The following is a 25,566-nucleotide window of genomic DNA, read 5'->3' on the forward strand; positions in this document are numbered from 1 at the left end:
TTTACTGTACGTTTGTTGTCTTTACTGTACGTTTGTTGTGTCGTTGTCTTTACTGTACGTTTGTTGTGTCGTTGTCTTTACTGTACCAAGCTTCTTTAAATTCGCGTTTTTAATTGAAACAAGACTCACAGAACACAAAAACGCCATAAAACGACGAGATCTGAACTCACTACCGGCAGAACATACCCACGGAAACAACCACACATTCGACTGGACAGAAACTAAAGTACTCGGACGCGCACAGACTAAACACGCACGCGAATTTAAAGAAGCTTGGTACAGTAAAGACAACGACACAATAAACAGACATATCGACATACCCATCATATCCTCACAACTAAAGAAAAAGGACATAAAAACTACAAACAACACCAAAACTAAAACACTACACTCTAATATTATTAACACCAATCATATTCACAATACACCAAAACCATGGCAACGCATTTCACCCCATCCAATCACATCAATCCACCCACTCATCCAATTAGACGCTCTAAACGTCTCCAAGCTAAAAAGCACAGGTAAATAAATATTTTTCATTCTGATGAAGGCTCGAAGCAACGAGTCGAAAGCTCAATCAACTCACTTTAAATCCGGAGAAACTTTTATCTCTTATATATTAAATTCCTGGATTACAAATTTTCAAACTTATATATATATATATATATATATATTGGTAAGGAGAAGAAAATACACAAAAACTACAATTTCATCCCGACAAGCCTGTTTCGTGATTGCTCACTCTTCAGGGGATTTAATGAATAAAATACTTAAATGCTTAAATATATATACAAGATGATGACGGAAGCTAGTGTATTAATCAAGGTGTATAGTTTCAAGTTAGATAACGGAAGTTAGAGTATTAATTACGGTGTATGGTTACAAATTACATAGGAGTGTTTTGGATCTATGGCGACAAGAGGAAATAAGTTCGTTGCGTTTATTGAGGGATGATTTGGATGGTTGGTACAGGATGAAGAATTTTTCTTTAAGGCAAAGGTTGCATCTTTTACTGGTGCTGTTGTATGGTTTGCTGTGTGTAATGATGTTCCATGAGATGTCGTGGTCGATATTGCTGTCTTTAAGGGTCCAAATGTGTTTACTGAGCTCGGTCGAGTTTCGTAGTTTTTTGTGGCGGAAAGAGGCAGTGTGATTTCTATGTCTAGTCTTAAATTCGTTTTCTGTAAGTCCAATGTACGTCTCAGTTGTGTTATTGTCTTTGCGTTTTACAGTAGCTTGGTAAACAACGGATGACTGCAGGCAATTTCCGTTGAGTGGGCAGTTTTGTTTTTGTCGGCAATTGCATGTTTTTGTAAGTGTCTTTTTGTTCGCGGTGTTGTCGTTAGTTTTGTCTGATGTTCTCAGTATATGTTTGTTATGGTTGTTGATTATTTGTTCGATATTGTTCATGCAGCTGTAGCTGAGTTTGATGGTGTTACGGTTGAATATTTTCCTGAGTTTATGGTCTATGGGGAAGTGTTTGTCGATTAATGAAAGGAATTTGTGGCCGATGTTCGTGTAGACGTTTTTGCTGAATGGAGGGTTGTACCAAAGTATATTTTGTCGAAGTCTGTTTTTCCGTTTGGTAGTAGCGTCTGAGTCGAATTTTAGTGTGTATCGGTATGGTAGTAGCGTCTGAGTCGAATTTTAGTGTGTATTTTAGTAAGTACATATATATATATATATATATGTACAATTTTCAAGTACATATATATATATATATATGTACTTGAAAATTGGTAACCCAGGCATATTATGATAATGATAAGGATTCTCTGGATTTTATTTTGAAATTTTTATTAAGCTTTCAACTCGGTGCTTCGAGCCTTCGTTAGAACGTAAGAATATATTATTTACAAAGATTTTGTAGGCGTTTGGAGCGTCTGAGTGGTTGGTTAGTAGTTGAGTCGATATTATTGGATGGTATAAGATGCGTTGTCATGGTTTCGGGTGTATGGATTGCGTTAATGAAATTTGAGTGTTTATTTTAGTCGTTGTTTTATTAGTTTGTTGTTTTGGTTTTGTCTTTAGTTGTGAATAGATGATGGGGATGTCAATATGTCTGTTTATTGTGTTGTTGTCTTTGCTGTACCATGCCTCTTTGAATTCTCGTGCGTGTTTTGTCTGTGCGCGTCCAAGAAGTTGTGTTTTTGTCCAGTCAAATGTGTGGTTGGTATCGTAGGTATGTTCTGCTGGTAGTGATTTTGGGTCGCGTCGTTTGATGACATTCTTGTGTTCAATGAGTCTTGTTTTAAATTTCTTGGATGTTTGTCCTATGTACTGTTTGGGGCAATCTTTACATGGTATCATGTAAATCTTTGTAAATAATATATTCGTACGTTCTGACGAAGGCTCGAAGCACCGAGTTGAAAGCTTAATAAAAATTTCAAAATAAAATCCAGAGAATCCTTATCATTATCATATATATATATATATATATATATATATATATATATATATATATATATAGTTTAAACCGTACATCCTGTGTCCAAAGTGCAGGAGTCACCATTGCACTATTGTGATAGCTGGGAATGCACATTGTATATACACTTTGTATATAACGCTCGCTGCGCTTGCGCAGTTTGAGCGCTCTCGGATTGTGTAGAGAGTCTCATAAAGAGACGTCACCGCTTTCGCTTTATGCAAAGCTCATCTTTATAGGTTTGAGCGCTCTGGTAACTTTACAAAACAATCCATACAATGTGTAACCGTACATCCTGCGTCCCAAGAGCAAGAGTCACCATTGCACAATGGTGATAGCCGGGAGGGCACATTGTATACACACTTTGTATATATATATAAATTTGAAACTTGGTAATCTAGGGGCCGGTTGTATAAAGCTCTTTACAACTTTTTAACTACACTTTTTGCTGTTAAAAAGTATTTAAATTGAACCACGCGGTTAAGTCGGTTGTATAAAAAAGTAGTTAGCGCTAACTGCAGTTAAAAGGTAGTTAAAGTTAACTATGCTATGGAGCATAGTTAACTTTTCAAAACACAGTTAAATATGGTGGCTTAGATTCTCAAAGACAATTATGGGCGAGATGTTGTTGATCAACACGGTTTTATCTTGAGTTTTTAATCACATATGTATCTTCCATGGCGAAGGCTTTTAGAATAAGAGCTTATGGACGGTGTACTGCATTCGTCAGTGCTATAATCATTCCAAGTTTTGCCGACGAAAAACAGCCTACAAAAACTTATCCGCGTAACAAATCGCTTTTTACACGAGAGCAATTGCATTTTGTATTATCTTTTTTGCGTCCGGTAGCTCTTTGCAACTCATAAGCGAGACTCTCAATTGAGATAGAGCCACTTCTTTAAGATTAGTGCACATAACTCGCTGACATTGTCTTACAAACACGAATATTTCATCAAGTATTTCCTATGTAAAAATTTTTATTTTTAATGTATATAGAATTATGCCTGCCAATAAAGCTCTAACTATTGTTTGATGATTTAAAAAGTATGAAAAAATTAATAAAACTCCCAAGCTTCGGACAAAAATAGGCTAATAAGTCACAAAGGCAAAAATAAAAGTTTCATAGCTAAGGCTCATTAACAAATATAGGCAATAGTTTTTATAACACAGTTTTTTGCAAGGCAGAATTAAGAACAAAAAAGGATTTTGTGTATAGCTGTGAATATAACATGTCACAAGCAGAGAAAGGACAGTTGCTGGATGACATAACTACGTTTTTATACAACCGGCCCCAGGCATTTAATGCATAAAAAATGAAAGTTTCTCCGGATTATTTTATTGAGCTTTTGACTCGTTGCTTCGAGCCTTCAACAGCTGAGTAAAATGCTTGAAAGAAATGTGTTTTTACAGACATATTTTTTATGTATTAAATGCAGTTGCCTGAAAATCGCCCTACGGCATGAAACTCCGAGTAGCGACAGTAAAAACTTGTCCTTTTTATTTTATTTTTTCTTACGCTCTTCTAATATATAGGATATTGAGCACTCTTTTATCCAGGAATATTCTCCATTATATATATATATATATATATATATATATATATATATATATATATATATATATATATATATATATATATATATATATATATATATATATATATATATGTATATATATATATAAGTTTGAAAATTGGGAATCCAGGCATTTAATACATATATTCAGTCCAAAGCCGAAACATGACATGTAATATATTTCATTTATTATTATGTAACTATGCATTGTGGGAATGTATCTCTCACTGATGCACTTACCACTAAATGCATAATATGAAGACTTGTCGTGAATACTTCCACACTTGGTATCTCCCTTTTCACACTGCTCGGTTTTTGAAGTTTTTGAAGCCTTCCCAACTGTTTGATCTTGTTTTTCATCAATTAATCTATTTATGGCGTCCATTAATCCACCTTCTTGAAGTTCTTTAGTAGGTTGCTCGATTACCATATAAGCATTACGGATTTGCGTCGTGGACATTTTATTCACTGAGATCTTGTGTTGAGGATGTACTCCACCAGGTAAATAACTTGGATACGAGGGTACAAAATCTGGTGCCAACAAGTCTGGATGACCACCGATGGCGTTTATAACGTTTGCTACTAAAGCCATATGATGCATCTCCGATATTAAAATACCTTTAACCATTTCTCTTACCTGACTATTTTCGCTTTTTTTTAGGGAGAAATAACCACTTAAGTATGGTGGAATGGTTGAGTGTTCTAACTTTAATGCGGTTTGTAGAAGCTGTTTTAACATTTGTACATTGACTGCAAAGTTAAGAACACCGTAGCAAGGCTTTTCTTGAGCTAGCCAGTTTAAGATCATTTGTCTTTTAGGTTTCGACAAATCTCTTGTCACTGGCATGTAGTGTGGGTCTTCCTCGTCGAGTTCCATTGATCTTATAAGTCCTCTCTTGTTTGCAACTACTTCGTAATAGTCTCCCATATCGAAAAAGTGAGTTTTCATCACAGGATACAGGGTTGCATATTGCTGAAATATAGGTCCAACGTGCCTGAGCCAACATGGATTTGTTGGTATTTTATAATTACTGTACACAAAGAGGGCTATCATCGAATTTAAAGATTTAAACTTTTCATTGGATGCATTGATCTTCCCTATTTCTTTAAAATAATACTGGAATGTATACACTTGTCCATCAATAAAGTGTCTAGGATTGTTCACGCTAGTGGGTGTTTCAAATGAGACTTCCAAATTATTATCTTTACTGCATTTTACAGTCGCCTTGCTAATTGCTGGCGTTCGAGGAAGAAATGGGCCCATAGTGTAGCTATCATCTTGTTCTACAACGATGAGATCCTTATCACATTTTGTCTTTCCAAACTGAGTCATGCGCAAGGATGTCTTCAACGTAGAGTTGCCATCTGAGCGCAGAGTCCATTGTGTCAACGGGTGTACAGCAAGACCACCGATTGCTTCCGCCAGGACAATACAAGAACAATGACTATCGGAATTTAGCTAAACAAGTAATGCAATATACTTAAGTTTTCATGGCAACACTCGTTGATGTCAAACAAAGAAAATAGTTTCCAAGAGAACTTTGCTTACATATGCATGAGTTTAAAACTTTTTCATATAGATTGTGTTTGAGAAGTAAGACCTTTAGAAACTGATGAAAGACCCGATTTTATTTCCTATCACTTCACTTTGCCAAGCCCAGGGGTATGTAAAACAAAATCAGCTACGTACATGTTACGAATCTTTGTTATATTTAATCACAAAAGCTTTCTTCACCTTATCTATTAGTGGTAAGTGGAATATTCACAATAATGCATCGTGATCCAGCAAGTGAAATATTACTAACTGGCCAATTTGTATAAAGGTCTTCTTTATAATAAAGCCTTTACAAGTCATTGTTGAAATTGCAATATATATTATATATGATAATTACTTACATTACTACATAAAATATTCTATTAAGTGTACACCATTATTTTATATCTAACAACACAAAAAGGTTATTCTGTGTTAGCAAGCAAGAAAGTCATCAAAGAAAGCGAATCATCTCATTAAATAGAAAATGAGGCCCATATGGTTTATATTGGACAATTTAAGTGCTCTTTATTTCAAAGTAAGGAATGTTAACTTGATTATGGGTAAATAAGAAATTTATACAATCAGGACGTCTTTCTGTTCAAGATAATGATTGACGTCAAGTTAGAATAAATGAAGGAAAAAATAACAACTGGCTTGTTTTTTATAAGCAGGAACATTTCATTTCGCTTTAAATTGTATTCAACAACTTTTCAGACTATGGGAAACAGCTTCTGTACCTTTGTTTAAATGTATAGGCAACACTATTGGATAGATTACATAAAGCTAAGGCGATTGTATAGCATGCACCTACCTTCATCAAAACAAGGCGATTTTCATCTAACAAATCAAACACCAATTTATCGATCTTCATATCAATAATACCGGTTGTGTTTGTGTAATTATAGCTTTTGAGGTTCCATTCTGGTCCAAACCATGTGCTTGCTTTTATGTCCGCACATGTTGGTTGAGAACTACTTTTTTCCAACAGTCCAAATCGTAGTTGTCCAATATTTTCTGTGACATTTCCTTTCGAATCTATTTGAAAACTGTTTCCAAAATCAACCAAAACATAATGATCATTATCTTTCTTCTCCTTGACAAATGGTGCATACCAAACTGAATAATTACATGATGAATTATAAACGGGTTCCAACAGTCGACCAAGAGTGAAATAAGGAGGAGATTTAGGACCAGAGATGCCAATGGAACCAACAATCCTGGCAATAGTAAAGTTATTTTGTTGTGAATCAGTAACAAATTGATCAATGTTGAAATGAATGGACAGTTTAATGTCATTGTTATCAACATTTCGCTTAAAGAATTTAACAATGTCTGACTCGTCAGCTCTATAACCGAATTGAACATTGTGAAGAACGCTCTGATACACAGCTCCATAATGCTTATTATCATCAACTCGGTATCTAGTCCACATATATTGAAATGGAACGGATTGGAAATCGCCTTTGAAGAAGTTTTCGACTTCGATTGTCCAACCATATATTTTACTCACAACTTGTAATTCAACATCAAAATCGACCAGTTTAGCGCTTGCTCTATGAGATCGATCTAAATGAGCATCAGAAGGAAAGGGTCTTAAAACCACACACATGATAATAAGTTGTATTTAAAAACTAAGCTTTACTAAAAATATATATCATGGCAAATCAAATCAATGTCGAGACTCGCATAAATGAAAAACAAGTATATATTGTACAAACGTTCAATATTACTACCAAACCTAACAGCAAGGAGCTTGTAAAGTAAACAGTTTTTAGAAAACTTTTTCAATTACTACTGTTTGTAAGTATGAAAAACATAAAAATAAGACATGGAATGGAAACTTAAAAACACACCTTTCACATTCGCATGAATAATTCGATCACTTGTGTTCTTGCAAATTCTGTCTAGATCACAAGAAGCTGTTACTCGTGCATTTTGTATTCGCCATATACCGGTGCCTTTTGGATTCCACGAGGGCTCTGGTGGTCGAAGCAATGGATCAACACTGGCATTCCAATTTCGTATATCATTATTCACGGTAGACACATCGGCTGTAATTGATCCAGCAAAATTTATTCGTGGATAGTTGAGATAGGATTGATGAATGGGAACTAAAAGATGCATAATCTTATAGTGAAATACTGTAAAGGCTTTTTTGGACGTTTTGGAAGTTGTCAAAAACTAGTAGTACCGAGTGGTTTTTTGTATGTGCGTTAGTTGCAAAGCTATCTTTCATTTGCCTGCTTATCAACTGCCAAAACACAAGTATTCTTAAACAGAATTATTTTTGCAGCCAAAATTTAAGTTTTTGTGGGAAAATTTGCATCTCAAAACTATGTAGGGCGATAAAGGGTTGAACTAATGTAAAACAAACTCACAAGCGCTATTTTAATACACTGATCAAGTTAGCAGACTTCGACTTTGTCACAACGAGGGAGGTGGGGAGGGCATATATCAAATGCGTATACTGTTAAGAGCGAGTAGGTCATCACAAAAATGCTATCAGAATAAACTTTTATAGTATAAGCGTTGCAAGTAGCAATGGGCATTTTGAACGCTCAATTTATAGGCAGTGAGAATGCTTCTTAAGGCAAAATGAATCGAACAGTCCATTTACCTACGCGATATTGTTAGAAACAAACGCTCGTATTCTAGAAGCCTCACTGACACTCAATAAATGGGCTTCAAAATCACTTCATATAATTATTCGAAGACTGGAGTTTCACTCAATTAATTGCTTGATTTAAAAGATCCAGAGAGAATATCTTGCCATAGATGAATAAATGACTTTGTCAATGATTATGTGATTTGTATGTCGCATTCAATGAGTGTGAGTGAGCTTTTAGTGTACGGGCTAAAATATTCTCTCCATACAGCTCGAAAACATAACGAAAACTTTAAAATATTATTTTTCTGTGCGATTACAATTGAAAATGGTGTCTGTCTGATTATTTTCCATTCTGCGAGGAAGCCTCATTTTTATAAAGTGAACCGACCTTCAGCACTTTTTAATTCATTACTTCAGATGATATTTACATCAATTTACCTTCACAAAACACTCCAGTGTAATTTGAACTGCAGTGGCACGTTCCACCAGCACAATGTCCATTGTTAAAGCAATCCTTCTCCGCTTTACAATTCATATCTAAGGAAAAACGTACTTTATTAATAATATTTGCTAAAATTTGGTAAACCAACAAACTTCAATTAAGGTGGTTAGTGTTATAAATAGAGCAGTTATATCAAACCTTCGTGTTAGCAGTCTTAGCCATCGTTGCGCATCGTCGAATGGGATACAAGTTTAACTATTTACATACGGCTGGAAGTATCGCAAAATATGCTCAGTAATAACACAGTCTTTAAAAGTTTGAAACAGCATTAAATGATGCAAAGAAATAGAGCATAGCCTTATTTTGTTCATGAAATGCAATCTTTAGGTTTGTTTAGCAAGTGGATAAAGCATTTACCAGTGTATTGCTGATTTCCCAATGAAAAAATGGCCGAGCTAAAATCGTTTTAGGTGTATGCAGAATTAATTCTGCCTTAAAATAAACTTTATCGCAGATTTCTATGAACTTGAAATAAATTAAAGGATTGAAATATTGCTACACGGATGTGATAAGTTTCTTCGTTTTTTAAATGGTTCTTGAATGTGCATGATTACTATACGCTCATGACAATATGGCTAATAAATAGATTTTGTTTGAACAACAAAATATTGCATGCCAAAAAATAGCGTATAGAGTATGTTGTGTTTGCTCTGTTTTTTTTAATTAACGCGTTCTTCAAAAGTTTTCTTGTTTGCGCATGGAAATTCACTGCTTTGTTTGTAATTTTGATTACTTATATAAAAGCCTGCTTTGTGTTATTCGATGACGGAGAACGAGAACGCAATTCCTTTTGTATCATTCTTTATTCGTCAACGATCTATTTTTAGTACTCATACCATCCACATGCGTACAACTGCCTTTGCAATAAATCAGACCAAAAATAAAAAATAAAGCCAGGCCGTTTAATATTTGGATGTTTGCACATTTAGATGTGTTTAATACATTACAAGCGTCACTTCCAGGAAAAATGGTGAGCTTCGATTGTCTAGAAAACACTTTTGCAAGACCATTGATTTCCTGTTTGGTTTATTTAAAGTAATAATTGAGTTCGCAGTTTTGGAGTCTCGGTTACAGATTGGGAACGAGGAGGGGTAAAATGTTTTAATCTTCCCAAAAATGTAAACTAATTTCACACAAAACGTTTGCTTTAGGCTAGATATTGATGGATTTTATGAATAATCTGAGCGATCAGCAATTTGAAGATTTCAACATTTGAAAATCTACAAAAATTTTTGTGACATCGTGGTTTGAAAGTTGGGGGATCAGAAAAAGAAGTTTTTCCATTCGACCTATGCTGCTTGTTACTTGTCCGTCCCACAAAAGATATCTGCTAATGAAGAACCCGTTCAAAGAAATTGATAACGATAGTTGGGTTGGTGAAAAATACGGGATAAGAAAAAGGCCTCCAAAATTTCAACTAAAGATCACCATCTAAAATCTTCTTTCAGTTGAACTATCCACCACAAATGGCTGTTAAGTTATTATAAGTAAGGTAAAACGTACAATTATTTTAATGTTGATGATCGAATAACTTCAAGAAACATCATAAATTGAACTCTACTTCGACGTATTCCTTTCTTACATCAAAGTTGATTCCTTTGATTTACAGCATGACATTTGGGTTCAGAAGAAAAGTGGAAATGTTACATCTACCTATTGCAGTTGTTTTGCTTGGTCAGTATTCCGTTCTTTAAAATTGTTTATTTTTAAATTTTTCAATATTTTTTACCAATTAAATAATTAAGGTTTATTAGTTCAACCATTTACCTATTTTAGCATTTCTATTTTTTGGTCTTAAATTCACATGCACTAATATTGCAACTATTTTGTTTAAAGTAGAACATGCTAGGATGAATAATTTCGTGTGCAACAAATTACACCAAATTCTGTTGAATGTAGTTGAAAAAATATGGTTCTAAATATGTGTGAATAACTCCCAACCTCTTATCAGACATGAGTTAGGGAAACCACACAACAAAATTATTAATCCGTCTTCTAGGAAACAGCTTGAACCTATGAAGGTTGCGAAAAACAAAGGCTGACTTCGGTTGGATCTTTCTATTCTAGCATATGAAATGCTTGTGTTTTTTAGTATCTTGCCATGGATGGTTCATGTAATGTCGCTCCTGAAGATTATGTCAAAACACAGATACAGTAAATGTTCGAACAACATGTGAAGTATCAAAAAGTTTTCCTGAAGTAGACTTGACAGTAAAGATGGTGGAAAATTGCTTTTAATTAGCGACATAATATCTTTGTCAAGCAAACGAAATAAAAAAGAGAGCATGGCTTTTATTTTATGTAGCTTTGGGGAAGAAATTGTTTACAATTGTCCACTGTAAATCATAGAATCACATAGTTTTTAATCAAAATCCTGCAGCAACATAAAAACACGAAAGCGTTTTTTCATTAATTAACAAATTCCGATTTACATACAAAAAGCATTTACCTTCACAAAAATTTCCTGTGAATCCTTTTTTGCAAGCACACTTGTGCTGACTGTCACATTGCCCTCCATTTTTGCAATCAACTTCTGTGCATTCCCCTAGAATCATTAAGTTGTAAAGCTGAATAACTTAAGAGTAAAGTATAAGATAGTGAGAGCATAGGATAGCACTTTTTTTAAGATAACGCTTTTAGTTGTATGTAATGCTTCCTCTGTGGTTCTTCTATGGCGTTTTACTCTCTGATATCAAAACAAAAGCAATAAGTACTCCGATGAAGCAATTCTTTAAATGTTCAAAAAAACATCATGCGATCAAACGTGATTTTGAATAATGTAGTCTTTCTTAAAACTTTGATACTTTCACGTGCAAGTTTCACAAAATAATTTACGAAGCAAACTGCACAGTTTGAATATGTAAGTCACATAAAAAATGTATTTAATTTTTTTCCAACATTTATTTAATTGTTGCATCTTGGCAATTACTCAACATTAGTTGATTTTAAATATCATGTGCATCAAGATACCTGGCTTAACAGATAATTGACATTTTCTTCCAGAGAAACCTATTGGGCACAGGCAAATAAATCCTTTTGATTTTTTGTTATTCTTAAAACATGTTCCACCGTTATGGCAAGTAGAGTTGTAGCACGGTGTGTCTGAAATAGATACAAAGTTTCATGGGTAAAAACAAGATAGCTACTTTTACATTCCAATCTTATCACCATCAATGTTAAAATTTTAAAGCTAATTAGTAGTTTTTTCTCTATATTTTGTTATTTTAACAGTTATTTAAAACAACAATAAGATGTGTGCGTGAGCAGTGCCAATTGTAAGAAAAAAGAAACTTTTTGCATTGGGCTTAAACGATTAAAGTGCACCATGATTGAGAGAAGACCTGAAATTTAGACACTCATCCTTGTTTTGTCTTTTGTAATGCGTTGCACAACAATTTTACTTATTAATTTTTGAACGTTCATTAAACATCTTTAGTTTCTAATTAAAAACAATTGCTCAATATAAAATTCAAATCCAGCCATTTAGTAAAAAATATAATTTATAAAATGTAACGTTTTTTCTTGCCACAAGACATGCTTCATCAAAGTAATAATTAAAATGTTCAAGGTATGTGTTTATATACAAACAAAGATTTACATTTTAGGAATGGAGCTACAAGTTTTAAATTGCAATGAGTTAAGTGTGATGAACAGGAAAAAAAATATAAAGAAAAATATATAGTATAAATGTGAGTGAAGATACAGAAGCAAATGAACACAAAACGTAGTGGGATACTTAAAAAAGGTCGAGTTGAATAAAACCGCTTTGAGTTGGATGAAACTGCCTTGGATATTCAGTTTGAGTGCGAATTAGAGATAAAGAGACTTTCGTGGACCATTTAGTGGGAGATGTAGGTTGAGTAAACTAAAATTGGTTAGAAAACTTTTTGACTCCAACGGTTTTTATTCTCAACTGCTTTACAGCACTGTTCGCCGCTTTCTGAACAACATCTTTTCGCCGAAACCACCCATTATCGCTGTGTCAAAAAAGCTCATCTATTTCTGCTTTGCATACACAGGCTCACATTATTATCAAATACGCACCCATCTCATGTTCCTGCTCATCACATTTAACTTACTGTAATGTAGCTCTTTGCAGCCCAACTCCTAATATGTAAATCATCGTTTGTGTACGAAATCCACCTTGATCACTTCAATTTTTACTCTAATGATATCTTGTGTAAAGGCCAAAAGTTTATTTTAAATAAATTATAATTTCTTAGAAAGTGGCGGTAGTTAAAATTTTACGTTGGGCAATTTTTTTTTATACGAATCCGTTTCCCGCATGGCAAGTCACTCGCAGTTTCCTTTAGCTACTTTGCTTTGAAGTATTTTATGTTTTGCAGTTGACAATGCTTACAATTATAAAGGCACGTGTGTCTTTACTTTGCACTACAATTCCTCTCGCAAGCATTGTGTTCAGGAGGGCGTTTTGATTAAAAAATAGACAATAGTTTCCGAGTTTCTATATAGTTGTATCAACACGGGGGAAAGTTTTGGAGAAACGAGAAATTGCCTGGCAAACATGAGCACAAAGTGCTTTTCCAAGTGTTTCTACAACTCAATAGAAACAACTATTTCGTTTATAAAATAGCCTTTTAAAAAAAATTATCTAAAAAATACTTTTATTGATTTTAATAGCTTTTTGTTTATATTTTCCCCATTAAATTTCCTGCAAAAACCACGGAACCTGCTAGATTCTTGCGAGAATAATGTTTCGTGCATTATAGATTTATATCAACAAGCTTTTTTTGAGGATTCAATCAACAGCGCCCGTGTTTTTAATAGGGTTTATTTTATAACCAGCCATAATCAATCACTGTTTTAAGTTATGCAGTTAGGCATTTTTGAAGTCATCAACACTAGAGCAGAGCTTTTTTCAGATAGGAAGGTAAAGTTTTAAGAATTATATTGAGATGTCCCTTAAGGACATCAATTTTCCAGGCCCGATCTATTCGGTTTTTCCTAAAGCCTAATATGTATTTGCAAAATATGTACCGCATACTCAAAGAGTTAGTGCGTTTGAAACAACTAAAAACACAAGTACAAGTATGATAAATTATAGTTTTCCACGTTTCTGTTCTAAACTTTGCATTGTTTTACATTTTAATGTTTACGCATCACGTTATTATATTGTATTAACTGCTTTTGTTTGACATGCATAATAGTATATTTTTATAGCACTTTAGCTGCGCATGCAAACCATGCATTTCGATATAATACGACAGCCTAACGCAAAATATTCTCATAAATATAAAGTTCAATTTAAATTTTCTGTATGGGTTGCATAAGTAAAGTGGAAAATTCAATAATTTATTTGGGTATCTTAAATTTTCCCTGAATTTCAATATAAATTGTCATACCGTAACAATGGTATCCATCTCCAAACTGGCCATCAGGACAAACACAACGAAATTTTTGTTCGTTGTATTGCTCATCAATGCACTTGGAAACGCCGCCACAAGGATTATCAGCGCATGATATATCTAGTTAAAAAGAGACACTTTACACAAGATCAAGTACATAATATATTTCTTAGAGGTGGTAGCTATAACACAAGCTGTATGAAAGTATTCAATTAATCTTGCATCACTTTTTAAAGTTTTTGCATGTATGCAACAGGTTAATATGACATTAACAAATAGCTAATTCTATTGTATTCAAGTAAACAAGTCTTCAACATGGCATGAGCAATCATTTGCTATGTCTAATTACAAAAAAAAAGATAAAGATAATCTCTAGCCAATGCTTAGTTTAATAACTTGAAAAAAGACAAATATTATATACAAGGTTAGCAACACTTGTTTTATACATAAACGTTTACTAACATAGCTACACACATGTAACACACACTTGAACAACCACGTAGTTACGTACGTATGCATGCACTTACCTATTTTAGCACCTATTTTACACAATAACTACGCTCCCATTACCCACGTACACACATTACTATATACCAATGTATCTATTTTCCTTCATGTATCTACAAATTCTACGTAACTGACATATGTTTGTATGAACCTATCAAAAACTACCTGTACGTACCCTCGCACCTTACTGAATGTCTACGTAGATATCTTTTTATGTACCTATATTGATTAATGTGGCAGTCTTTGTAGTGCCTAAACATACATTTGTAGCTACTTACCTGGTTACGTACCCGAAAATCTACTTTACTAATTACATGTTGCTATGATCTCTACTCTCTACTACTTGTTCCCATCTTCTCTATCTCTACTTACAACGTACCTTTCTTAAAAAAATATGTGAAATTTAATTAATAGACACAATGTACGATGTAAATAAAGCTAGCACGTCAACTGTGACTTAATCACAAAAGTAAAAAATTAGCACGACACTAAGCGATATTTCAATGGTGATCAATAAAAAAATCTTAAAAGCCAAACAAATTGACTTTCTTCTAATTTGATTTCGTTGACGCATACTTATAGGGACTTATAGGGACAATTTTGGAGTAAGGATATGTTTAAACTTCCTGTTATAATTGATGAATTTGGAAACGATTGCTCGTAAACAAGACGGTAAACTCACCTTTACATAACTTCTTCGTGGAAAGCCAATAATACCCAGATTTGCAAATACATTTCCGGGGAATGGAAACTTCTTCGTCAAGGCAAATTCTGTTTTCTCCACAATCGTCATCCCCTGTACAAGCTGTTATGAATATCAAAGACTTTGTAACGAAAGTTTTGAAAAGTTACAACAGGTGATGAAATCAAGTGTAGTATATATAAGCATGGAGAGTGCTAATTGTTGCAATTCTAGAACTTTATGCAACGAACTTTTTTAAGTAATTTTTCAAATTGCATTGATAAAAATATTAATTAATGATAATAAGATTTTTCTAATTAACATTCAAGTTTGCATGGATGGTTGTAATTTCAATAAAAAAAAACCTTTTTAATTCTGTTTTATAACAAAAAGTTAAATCACTGAAACATATGCCATTGCATAAAAAAGAGAGAGCCAACATACGTATGTATACTCAGTTGCGACAACGTTGAAATGCAAAAGAAAATTTACAGGAATTTCTAATTTTGTGGTTATGCTCAATGTAATGTTGTTAAGTGCACTTGTATCTTCTGATGACGAAAAAAGTTATGAATACGCTAAATTGATTTAAAACTGAATAAACGAAATGTAATTAAACAAGTCGAAATACTTAACAAAATATATAGTCACAATTATGCAAACTTTCTAAATGGCAAATTCGTGTAGCATGTACCTCCACAACTAGAAGTTGACAGCCAATAAAATTTGTCGTAGCATTTGCATGTTCCATTCAAACATACATCGTACTCCCTGCATTCGTAGCTACCATAACAACCTACGGTAGATGACGTCAATAAAATGAACAAAGTTAATGAAATGAACATCCAATTAAGGAGTTCAAATAAACAGAGTGATGATCGATGCATTAATAACTGCACTGTTTCATGGTCATCATATATCACTCATATGTATACGTATTCTATCATGATAAGGGCATATTATATCTAATTATAACAATTAAGGAAGGAAGAGCTGCACAAATGTCATTTTCCATCCCAATTAACACCCTGTTGATCATGGTGAAAATGGGTATAGAGTGCACGAGAGCTGAGGGGCTTGAAACCCCTTAGAAATTTTATTGGGGGAGGGTTAAGCCCCGGTAGAAATTTGGAAATATTATCGTATACATACACATGTAGTCAGAAGTCACAGATATGAAGTAGCGTATTAAATACATCTGTTGTATATTTAATACAATTGCATCAATATAAACAACGTAAAAAAGAACAAGAAAGGCAATTGTGCCGTATTCTGTGGCCTATTATCGTTCAGGCTCATTGCCCCTCATCGGACACTACTTTTTAACATGATACATAAGTAGGATACATTATAGAATTTATAAATTCCCTTGTTTCCACCTTGAAAAACCAGCTGTTTTTAAGTACGTTACCATTAAAATTTCAAGAGTTCGAAGTCTTTCGCAATCGACCGAGGTCATTTTGATTACGTAACTTCTGAATGCTTGATGTAGGATATAACATAAATGAAGATTCTACAGTTTTACACTAATTCTTCAATGAGCCTTCCCTTAATCCGCTGTTCAGGCAAAGTTCAACCAGAAAGATTTGGATGGCATTTGAAAATGTTTTGAGCATGAATTTTAAAGTTTTGAAATTGAACTAAAAAAAACATGCTCTTAAGCCTATTTGAGATAATTTAGACTATTTATGCTTTAGGAAAAAAAAATTTTTTGGATAATCTGAAACGTGTTGCTTCTTATTTTACGGCAACGTCTTTGGATGGTAAAGCGGACACTTATGTTAGCTCTGCACTTTGTTTGGAAATTCCTCGAGCATTGACTTTTTTGTTTTTATTTAACCTAAAAAAGATGCAAAACTTGGCAGACAACAAAGTATTGAATGTTACTTCTAAAAAGAATTGTTCTAACTCCACATTATATGCTTTGTAAAACCTTACAAATAGCCAAATATAGTATGTTCTGCAGTTATGTATTTTATGTACATAAAACACAAGAGAAACTCTAAATATCTAAGTATGGTATAAGGATGACCACTCGAATATAAATTTTCGATCCCGGCTTTTTTGATTTGCATCGAGTCGATCTTTTCGAGTTGTATGTGACATCTATCACTAAAATCATCACCATTGTCATTTCCAAGGTGCCGATCTGATCCACGAAGTTTATCATCATCAATACATTATCATGCGTTCATAACCGCTCTCATCGTCATTATCATCTTCAAAACACTGCACTCAGGAAATTAATAGAGAAGCACAAACAGGTGCATTTGAAATCAGCCCTTTGCACGGTCGAGCATTCAATCCTACACTTACACTCAACATACAGATTCAAAAAGGAGTGCCATCTAAGTTGAAACAGTCCTCCATAGTCAATTTTTCAACTATGACCAATCGGTAAGAGAAGAAATCTTCGTCCACATCAAAAATATGCTGAATGTATAAGTGGATTTTGGCTACTGCATTTTAGAAAAACATATCTTGAGTCATCAACGTTTGTTTGAATCTAGATATTAAGTTTAAGTGTAAGACTGAATACTTTACTATAGGGGCCCATTGCTATCATCACTATTTTCCGTGTGTCAATTTTATTTTCAGTTGTATTTTCATTTCAAAAACAAATTTCACATGAAACTTTATTTTACAATGTAAATTTAACATTAATTTCCCTACTTAAGTACGTATTTTATTTATTTTCATTCTAAAAGCGTAAATGAAATTTAAAATGCACTTTCCCACCCGTGGCCCAGCGCTATCACCACTGATCTGATAATAGTCTGCATATAGTTTCTATATTTAGCAAAAAAGTGAAGCCGAATTATATATGCAAAAATCCATTTCCGGGTACCACAGGAGAAACAAACAAATGACAGACATAGTTTTCGAATATTTAAGGCATATCACGACCTTCTATTAATCTCAAATATCCGTAATAGATAAAACAAATTTTATAAAATAATTTGACATCGAAATGCTCTCAATAGCTGTATAATATCGGCGTTTGTGCTCATTTGAAAATTTTCTATTCAAGAATAGGCTCCATTGCTGCCAAATGCCTAGGCAAGATAATTCACAGCTCGCTTTCCAAGTTCAGAGACAGTTATGATCCAGAATAAGTTTCAATGCTTGCAAAATCAGTATTTTTATTTTATCATTCTTTACACTCTATAGAGATTGTTGTACCTTACTTTTGCCGTGACTTTGTGAGCCAGGTACTATTGATCTAGGAATAAGACAAAATCACCACGCCTTGCTGTAGCATTTGGATATGGCCTTCATCAATGATTAAGTATGGTTGTTACTAACAAAAGTATCCAGCATATGTATCAATTTGGCAAAGGAGCAGTTAACTATTGCGCCCCTATCTATTGTATTTTGGGAGACAAAGAAGAGAATATGGGGCATAGAATTTTGATAATGGTTTAATAAAACTTAGTTGAAATGACACATATGCTTTTATCTGCCAAAGTCTATGAAATGACATTTTATTGCTTCTTAGTTTAAAATTTTTCTAGGGGAGCTTTACATTGGTCCCCGTGGCAGGACTCGAATGAACAAATCATGCGTGGTTCTTTCGTTTGGCCCTCATTTTTAAAGTGCTATATTTGTAAGGCGGAGGCATTTTAAGTGGAAAGTGATGGTCCCCAGTAACATTCTTTTCAGAACCCTCTACACACTTTATAATAAATGGCTAAGTGTAGGGTAATATACCTCAAAGTATGTTCTGTTTTGTTACGTAGTATATTCAGTACGTAATAAAACTTAACATATGATGGTATTAATGTATGATTTTCAATGTGCTCCTGTGTTTTATATTTATAAAGGAGATAATGGCAGAACGTACTATAGTTGGCTATTTGTATGGTTTCACAAGGCCTACAATATCGAATTATATCAATAGTTTGTTCACGTCTGCACAATTTTGCATCTTTTACAGCTTAAATAGACACAAAAAACAATGCTTTGGAGAATTCCCGAAGTACAGTGTTCAGATCTAACACAAGTCTCTGCTTTACCCTAGAAATTAAGGCGATCGATGCCGTAAAATGAGAGACAACACGTTCCAGGTTTTCCCAAAATTTATTTCTTTCTAAAGTAGAAATAGTCTAAGATATCTCAAATGAATTTAAGTTCCCGTTTTCTATTTAGTTTAGTGTGAAAACAATTAAATTCCTGCTCAAATGCTATCCAAAGCTTCCTGGTCGATGTTTTCTAGATCAGCGTATGGTGGAAAGTTTATTTAGAAAAGAGTGTAAACCCGGAGAATCTGCATTTTATGTCATATCGTACCATTAAATTTTAAGGGGGAGTTTACATGAATCCGGAATGACTTTCAATCCCAATCGAAACGTGATGTCAATCCATGTTTACATGGGAAATCAACACAAGGATTGACATTTCGCAGGAATGTTGAAACTTGAAGAAAGCGAACATAAACATTATAGCAACCTTTCCTTTTCTGTTGTTTCTGCATTCATACAGCTTAACAATTGCATGAAACGAATTGCTGTTTTCCTTCGCACTCATTTTATCCCATTTAGCCGCCTTATTTGCTTACGAGCTTCAGTTTCCCATACAAAACTACGCACGGCGTATGCGTGCTTTGTCATTAATCACAATCTGATTCCAGAATGAAACTCATTTGGCGTTTACATAAGATTAAAACTAAATTTCAATCAGGAATGAAATTTCGATCCAGAATGAAAATAGGAATAAACTCGACCCGGATCGAGTTGTGACTTATTCCGGATTCATGTAAACATGCAATAGGATTTCTTTTAGAATGAAATGAGCTCATTCCGGATCGAAAGTCATTCCGGACTCATGTAAACACCCATAAGTATACTGGAGCGATAACTCCATTAAGAATGCCCTATGATTGGATGACGCTAACATAAGTCTAAAATTTGTCTATTCTTCCCCCTGAAGTTGGCAACCAGAAAAAAATTATTTATTGCGACAATTTTTTTCCATTGTACTATGCTTAGCTTTTACCTAGTGCGATATATACGTGTGAAACATATAGAGGTTGTCCGATAAGCTACTACAAGACAGAAAATGCTAAAATATAGATAAAAATATTTTATTTGAATATTGTCAGTATTATGCACACTTTTTTTATGAATACATCTTTTACGTGCATCATTGATGTGTTTTTACATTAAAAAAATGTTCATTGGGTCTTTTTAATAGAAAATAAATATTCCAGTTTCCCAGTGCTTATTTCATTTTTGGTTTTATATTAAAATATTACGCATCAAGCTTATTCGTGATATGCTATGTGTTGATTTTCTTTTCCTTTTTATTGGGCTTTTTACGTACAACATCACAAAAATAGGACATTGTTTACATGAAATATGTTTTTTGTATTTATACATGACATGAAAAAGCTGTTTAAATAGGTTTTTGGCGAGAATCTTTACTTTTTATTATGACACACTGAGCTATATATGTACTTCCAATATTTGTGTTTTCATGACATGAAAAATGCTTCTTAAAAAACACATTTTTCTCTTTATTTGATGATTCAAATTTTTGTAAACTTTCATAGTTTGTGTGTTTAACAGGGGACTACAATATTTTTGGCAGTTTAAACAGGTAGGTTTATCTATAACTTCTTATAACTCAGAAAAAGCAAATATTTTCGCGCGGTTTTATGCCAACTTTTGTTTTTGTCAGATAATATTTCAGAAAATAAACGATCTTTGTTCAATGTAGTTACTTGAGTGAAAAATTTATTGCTTCTATAGTATAGTCAAAGTTAATATTGAATCATTTTCTTAGCGACTTTTTGTGCAACAGAATACGGCCTAAATGGTAAATGCTAAAATGAACTTTTTTAAAGATATGTACGATTATCAACATAAAAACAGTAGGCTAATTAAAATAAGAAACACATTTGATTGGCTGCTGCGAAATCAACGAATCCGATTTAGATGAGGTATTTAACGGGTGAAAAGTTCATAGATTTGCGAACTTTATGCTCTCTTCGTAAACAATTCATGAACATTAAAAATTTGTGAACTTCATGTGAACTTTCAAATTCTTACGACTTTTGTTTTTTCATCATAACAATAAAGAAAGTATAAGTAAATTATAGCACAATGATAATGGTAATGTTCATTGTTCAATAGTTCTTTTAAAACAGTAGCGATTTTCAAGATCATCCGATGTTTTCCGGTACTCTCCGAGGCATTCTGAGTATTTTACGAAACTGCAAGAGTAAGTAAGAGACCTTGCGTCTGAAACTTCAGCCCTCCGAGACAAAAACAAAACTCTACGCCTATGATGGTGAAGAAAATGGGTAATCTCTTTTAGGAAGTGAGGCAACACTATGTTTAATAGTATTAAAAGACATATATGACCTAAGTGTTGTGGAAACATAAAGTAATACGAAAATTGTGAGATGAGTGCAATACAATATTTTTGTTGCTAAACAACTACAAAATAAGCATTCTTAAGGTAAAGCCTGCCAAGAAGACGAAACTGCTTCTCTATAGCAGTGCACATCCCATTTGAAAAGGAAAGATGAAAATTACGTTTCTAAAGTAAACTGAATGTCATGATATATGTAACAAAGGCATTCAATGAACAAATGATTCTCCTTCAAAGCATTTTTACAAACTGTGCACTAAGCTGGCTATGTAAGGGTACATACATCAACTACCTGGTTGGAATATGGATTCGTTGAAATAGTTGGTAATCTATGTGCAACAACTTAACCAGAAGCTTTAAAGAAAGAGTATCAGAGCCATGCTTTGCGCGTTTGGTTGGCCATTTTAAGGCATATCGAAATCGCAGCTGTAATATAATTTATTCGAGTACATAAGTACAGCATATAAATACGGCGAGAATATCGTAGCAACAGTCAAACTATCAAGCACATATGCTTCCTATAAATAAAAATGATCACATAAATCGAACGAAACAAAACACGTGTTGAATACGCATCGGATTTCTTATCCCACGAAAGTGCTCGAAAGGTCCCTTATAGAAACAAAAGCACTAAGCGCGCAAAGCATGACCCTATACTCATTCTTTCTCTAAAATAGTGTCAGGAACTGTATTCTGACTGCTGTGCACTGCATTACGCTCATGTGGTTGTTTCCATTCATACTAAGCAAGTGCGAACAAAGTTTATATCTTGCTGGTTACAACGCGTTTTTTTCATCAATGATTACGTCTCTATACTAGATAAATGCCAGGCCGATAATTATTGGTGACGTCATGCGATGTCATGAGGCAGTGTTTTTTCAGTTTATAAATACAATTACGCCATAATCCATAGCTAGTTAGGTTCATGTAAAAATGAACAACTATGCCAAATATAAGAAAACGCCAGGTACAGGGGCGGATCTAGAGTATGTCAAATCCGTCGCGCGACTGATGTTTGAAATTCAAAAATATGAATAGTCATATTAATTAAAAATTCATTAATTATTCTTACTTTATTATCGCATTTACTTCGTGATAAAAATCCAGCTTTATTTATTATTGAAAACTAATGACTAATGCAACGAATATCTCCTTGGTAACCAGATCAGTTGAATTTTAATTGACCTGGAATAACCGACTGATAAGCGGGGTGGCTTGACTGGTTCGACTTATAAAGGAGTCTATGAACGCCAGAAACGCTATTTTATTGGTCAATGGCCAGATCAGTGGACAGTCTGGAATAATCTCGACCGATAATAGGGTGGCCGGACCTATAAGGGAGTCCAATTGCTATCTTACAATTGGTTCATTTGAATTTTGTCTTACTGTGATTGGTTTGACCGATTTCGACTGATAGCCAACTGAACTAACATAGTCAAGCTCACTGTCTGAATTGAATGTTTGATCGTTCATAGTAATTTTCTGAAGCATGATAGAAACTAAACTACAATCAGATGGAATTTATGGAAATCTTTTACAAATTCATATGTTGACATGAATGCTGCTTTCCAAACTGGGAATTTTTTCAAGAGGGTGAAAAATTTATGGATGAATTGTAAATGCTTGGCAAAGATGATCTCGCGAGCGACATTTCAGTCATTGATGTTCAAAAGCAAGCCAACATTGTTTTGAGTTTTATCAGCAGAAATTTACATCGAAAATCGTAAGTAAAGGACAAGTGAAGTGTATGCATGAATGCAATATATCAAAGTCAATTTATGCTAGTGTGTGATGCGATTTATGTTAATATGGCGTATGGTAAGCAGATTGATGCTTCTAAAATTGTTGTTGCCGAAGGACTTTTAGCTATGATTTCTTTAATGCTTGGGGAATCGTGGCCGTTATATGGCAGCGAAATCCTACATTTCTGCAAATATATTTCAATGGATAAAAAATCTGTAGCCATAAGGTGCCATACTATTATTTACTTCATCATAAACAAATGTTTGGGGCTTTTCAGTTTATGATCATTGATCATTCAATCATTGGACAGTTATACTACATATTGTTTAAGTTTTGAGAAAACTAACATTGATTACATGAGAAGCTGTTTACTATAACCTGTGATTTTGAGTCTTATGATCCATGAAGCTTTTTATTTTGACAATTTGACTGGAATGGTATTAAACCTGAGTATTTCACATACATGAAATGTTGTCCCATGTCACATATTGTCCCCTTTTCTAACTGAACACCTCATGTAGAGATGTAAAGGTGTGTTAATCTACGGCTCATACCAGATTGTTTGCCATAAATTCCAAAGGGCTATTGATGTATGAATAGCATTTTCTATAAAGTAAAAATGTCTTCCTATGTATGCAGATAAACCTTGAAATTTGGCAAAACAGCAAAGTATTTTTCATGATCACTAGGTAATTTTTCTGATGATCAGTATAATTTCTAAACTAAATTATTTCAGATTTACATTTAAACGAGCTTTGATCATATGAAAAGATATTTATCATAACCAGTAAGCATGACACATGAACCAATTTTAACATTCATGTAATTATATAATTAAAGACATGTTGGTTACATTTTGTTTGTATTTGCAAATACAATGCTACTAGTTATTGCTATATAGCACACCTTGCATATACTTACAGAAGATAATAGTCAAGTGAAATGCCTAAGAAACATTCATGGCATTAAGCTGTCCTTAACTGCAATTTTTCACTTTGATAATTTTCTTAATCTTTGACAGAAAAAATTTTGAGTTTTTCTCAAAAGTGAATTTGCTGGCTCTGATGTGGAGATGGGTAAAGGGTTACAATAAACTTGCATGGTTTGAAGTCTGAGCTTTTCTATATTTATGAACTGTCACTTGTAGTACCAAATTTCTAACTTAACTTATTACATAGAGGTTTGAATGGGGGTCTCTAGGGGTCTATGCCTGACAACTTGGTAGAAATTTTAAAGACTATATCTGTTTTTGAATAGCATTATTGTAAAATAAATTTTACGTTCCTAGACATGCTAATGAGCCATATATTTGGCATGATAATGAGCCTAAATATTTGGCAAAACATTCAAGTATTATTCACTTCATTTTTTTTGAAAAACGTAAGCAAAATGTGTTGTTTTACCGAAAACGATGCCCACAAAATACATCTTGTATTGCTCTAAAACGCTGAAAATGGCATTTTAGAGGTTCTGAAATTCAAAATTTCTCAGGGGAGAATGCCTCAGACCCCCCCCGGCGCGAAGTGCCTCCGACGTTTTATGACTGATGTTTCAAAAATCCTAGATCCGCCCCTGGCCAGGTATGGTGCTTTTAACCCAAATTTAAGTCTACCACAAATCCAAAGTAGTAGAAAATTATATGCCTTTTCTCACCTCGACATTTTTGATGTCTCCAGTCCCAAACACGACTTGAGTCTTTTCTGCAGACGCATTTACTTTTTTTACATTCCAGTAGTGTTGAGCTGCAATCATTGTTATTCACACATTCTAAAATTTAAATATACTCAAGTACAAATGTTCCTTAAAAAAACACACACACGCAATAAATTTTTATACGTAATTTTAAGTAACACGTACAGTGAGAGCGCATTTTGATATGCGTGATTATAAAACTGTTAGGTTTATGAATATATTAATAATTCGTTCATATATTAAACTTTGCCACTTATAGGATGTCAAATGTCGGCATATCTATGATAATACAAATATTTTTGTTTGGGGATCTCATTTTGCTTACATGCAACATAAAAGCTTAGATTATAATTCGCAACATTCACTGTATAATTTCAAATCTTGGTGAATTTGTATTGCCTTGTTTTCTCATTATGGAAAAGAGGTGTATACGATCAATTAAAATGGATAAAAGTGATTGACAGTTCTAAGCAGGTCCAAACCATGCAATATTTTTATGTAGACGTATTGTGTAGCATTGATCAAGAATATCGTTTAGACCGCGTTGTTGAA

At 33.7% G+C, this 25,566-nt stretch overlaps 1 protein-coding gene and 1 long non-coding RNA gene across 4 annotated transcripts in view; one reads left to right on the forward strand and one right to left on the reverse strand.

Annotated features, from left to right (window-relative positions):
* LOC124448267 overlaps window positions 1–25,566 on the reverse strand; it is a 32,640-nt gene that overhangs the window by 4,934 nt on the left and 2,140 nt on the right. For 2 of the 3 annotated variants that reach the window (XM_046999272.1, XM_046999273.1), the window contains exons 4-13: window positions 24,976–25,089; window positions 15,899–16,000; window positions 15,205–15,327; window positions 14,013–14,135; window positions 11,620–11,751; window positions 11,099–11,194; window positions 8,586–8,684; window positions 7,393–7,650; window positions 6,351–7,105; window positions 4,243–5,461 (exon numbers count right to left, since the gene is read on the reverse strand). In XM_046999272.1, the coding sequence (XP_046855228.1) occupies window positions 4,243–5,461; window positions 6,351–7,105; window positions 7,393–7,650; window positions 8,586–8,684; window positions 11,099–11,194; window positions 11,620–11,751; window positions 14,013–14,135; window positions 15,205–15,327; window positions 15,899–16,000; window positions 24,976–25,089 (3,021 nt within the window). The remainder of the gene's footprint in view (window positions 1–4,242; window positions 5,462–6,350; window positions 7,106–7,392; window positions 7,651–8,585; window positions 8,685–11,098; window positions 11,195–11,619; window positions 11,752–14,012; window positions 14,136–15,204; window positions 15,328–15,898; window positions 16,001–24,975; window positions 25,090–25,566) is intronic. The other variant, XM_046999274.1, reaches the window with a different exon arrangement.
* On the forward strand, window positions 10,052–10,918 carry LOC124448270. The gene is made up of 3 exons (XR_006948988.1): window positions 10,052–10,141; window positions 10,259–10,323; window positions 10,742–10,918. It is a non-coding gene; the product is annotated as an uncharacterized LOC124448270 (long non-coding RNA).

The sequence above is a fragment of the Xenia sp. Carnegie-2017 genome, unplaced genomic scaffold (assembly GCF_021976095.1).
Source record: "Xenia sp. Carnegie-2017 unplaced genomic scaffold, XeniaSp_v1 HiC_scaffold_23, whole genome shotgun sequence".
Classification (NCBI taxonomy): domain Eukaryota; kingdom Metazoa; phylum Cnidaria; class Anthozoa; order Malacalcyonacea; family Xeniidae; genus Xenia; species Xenia sp. Carnegie-2017.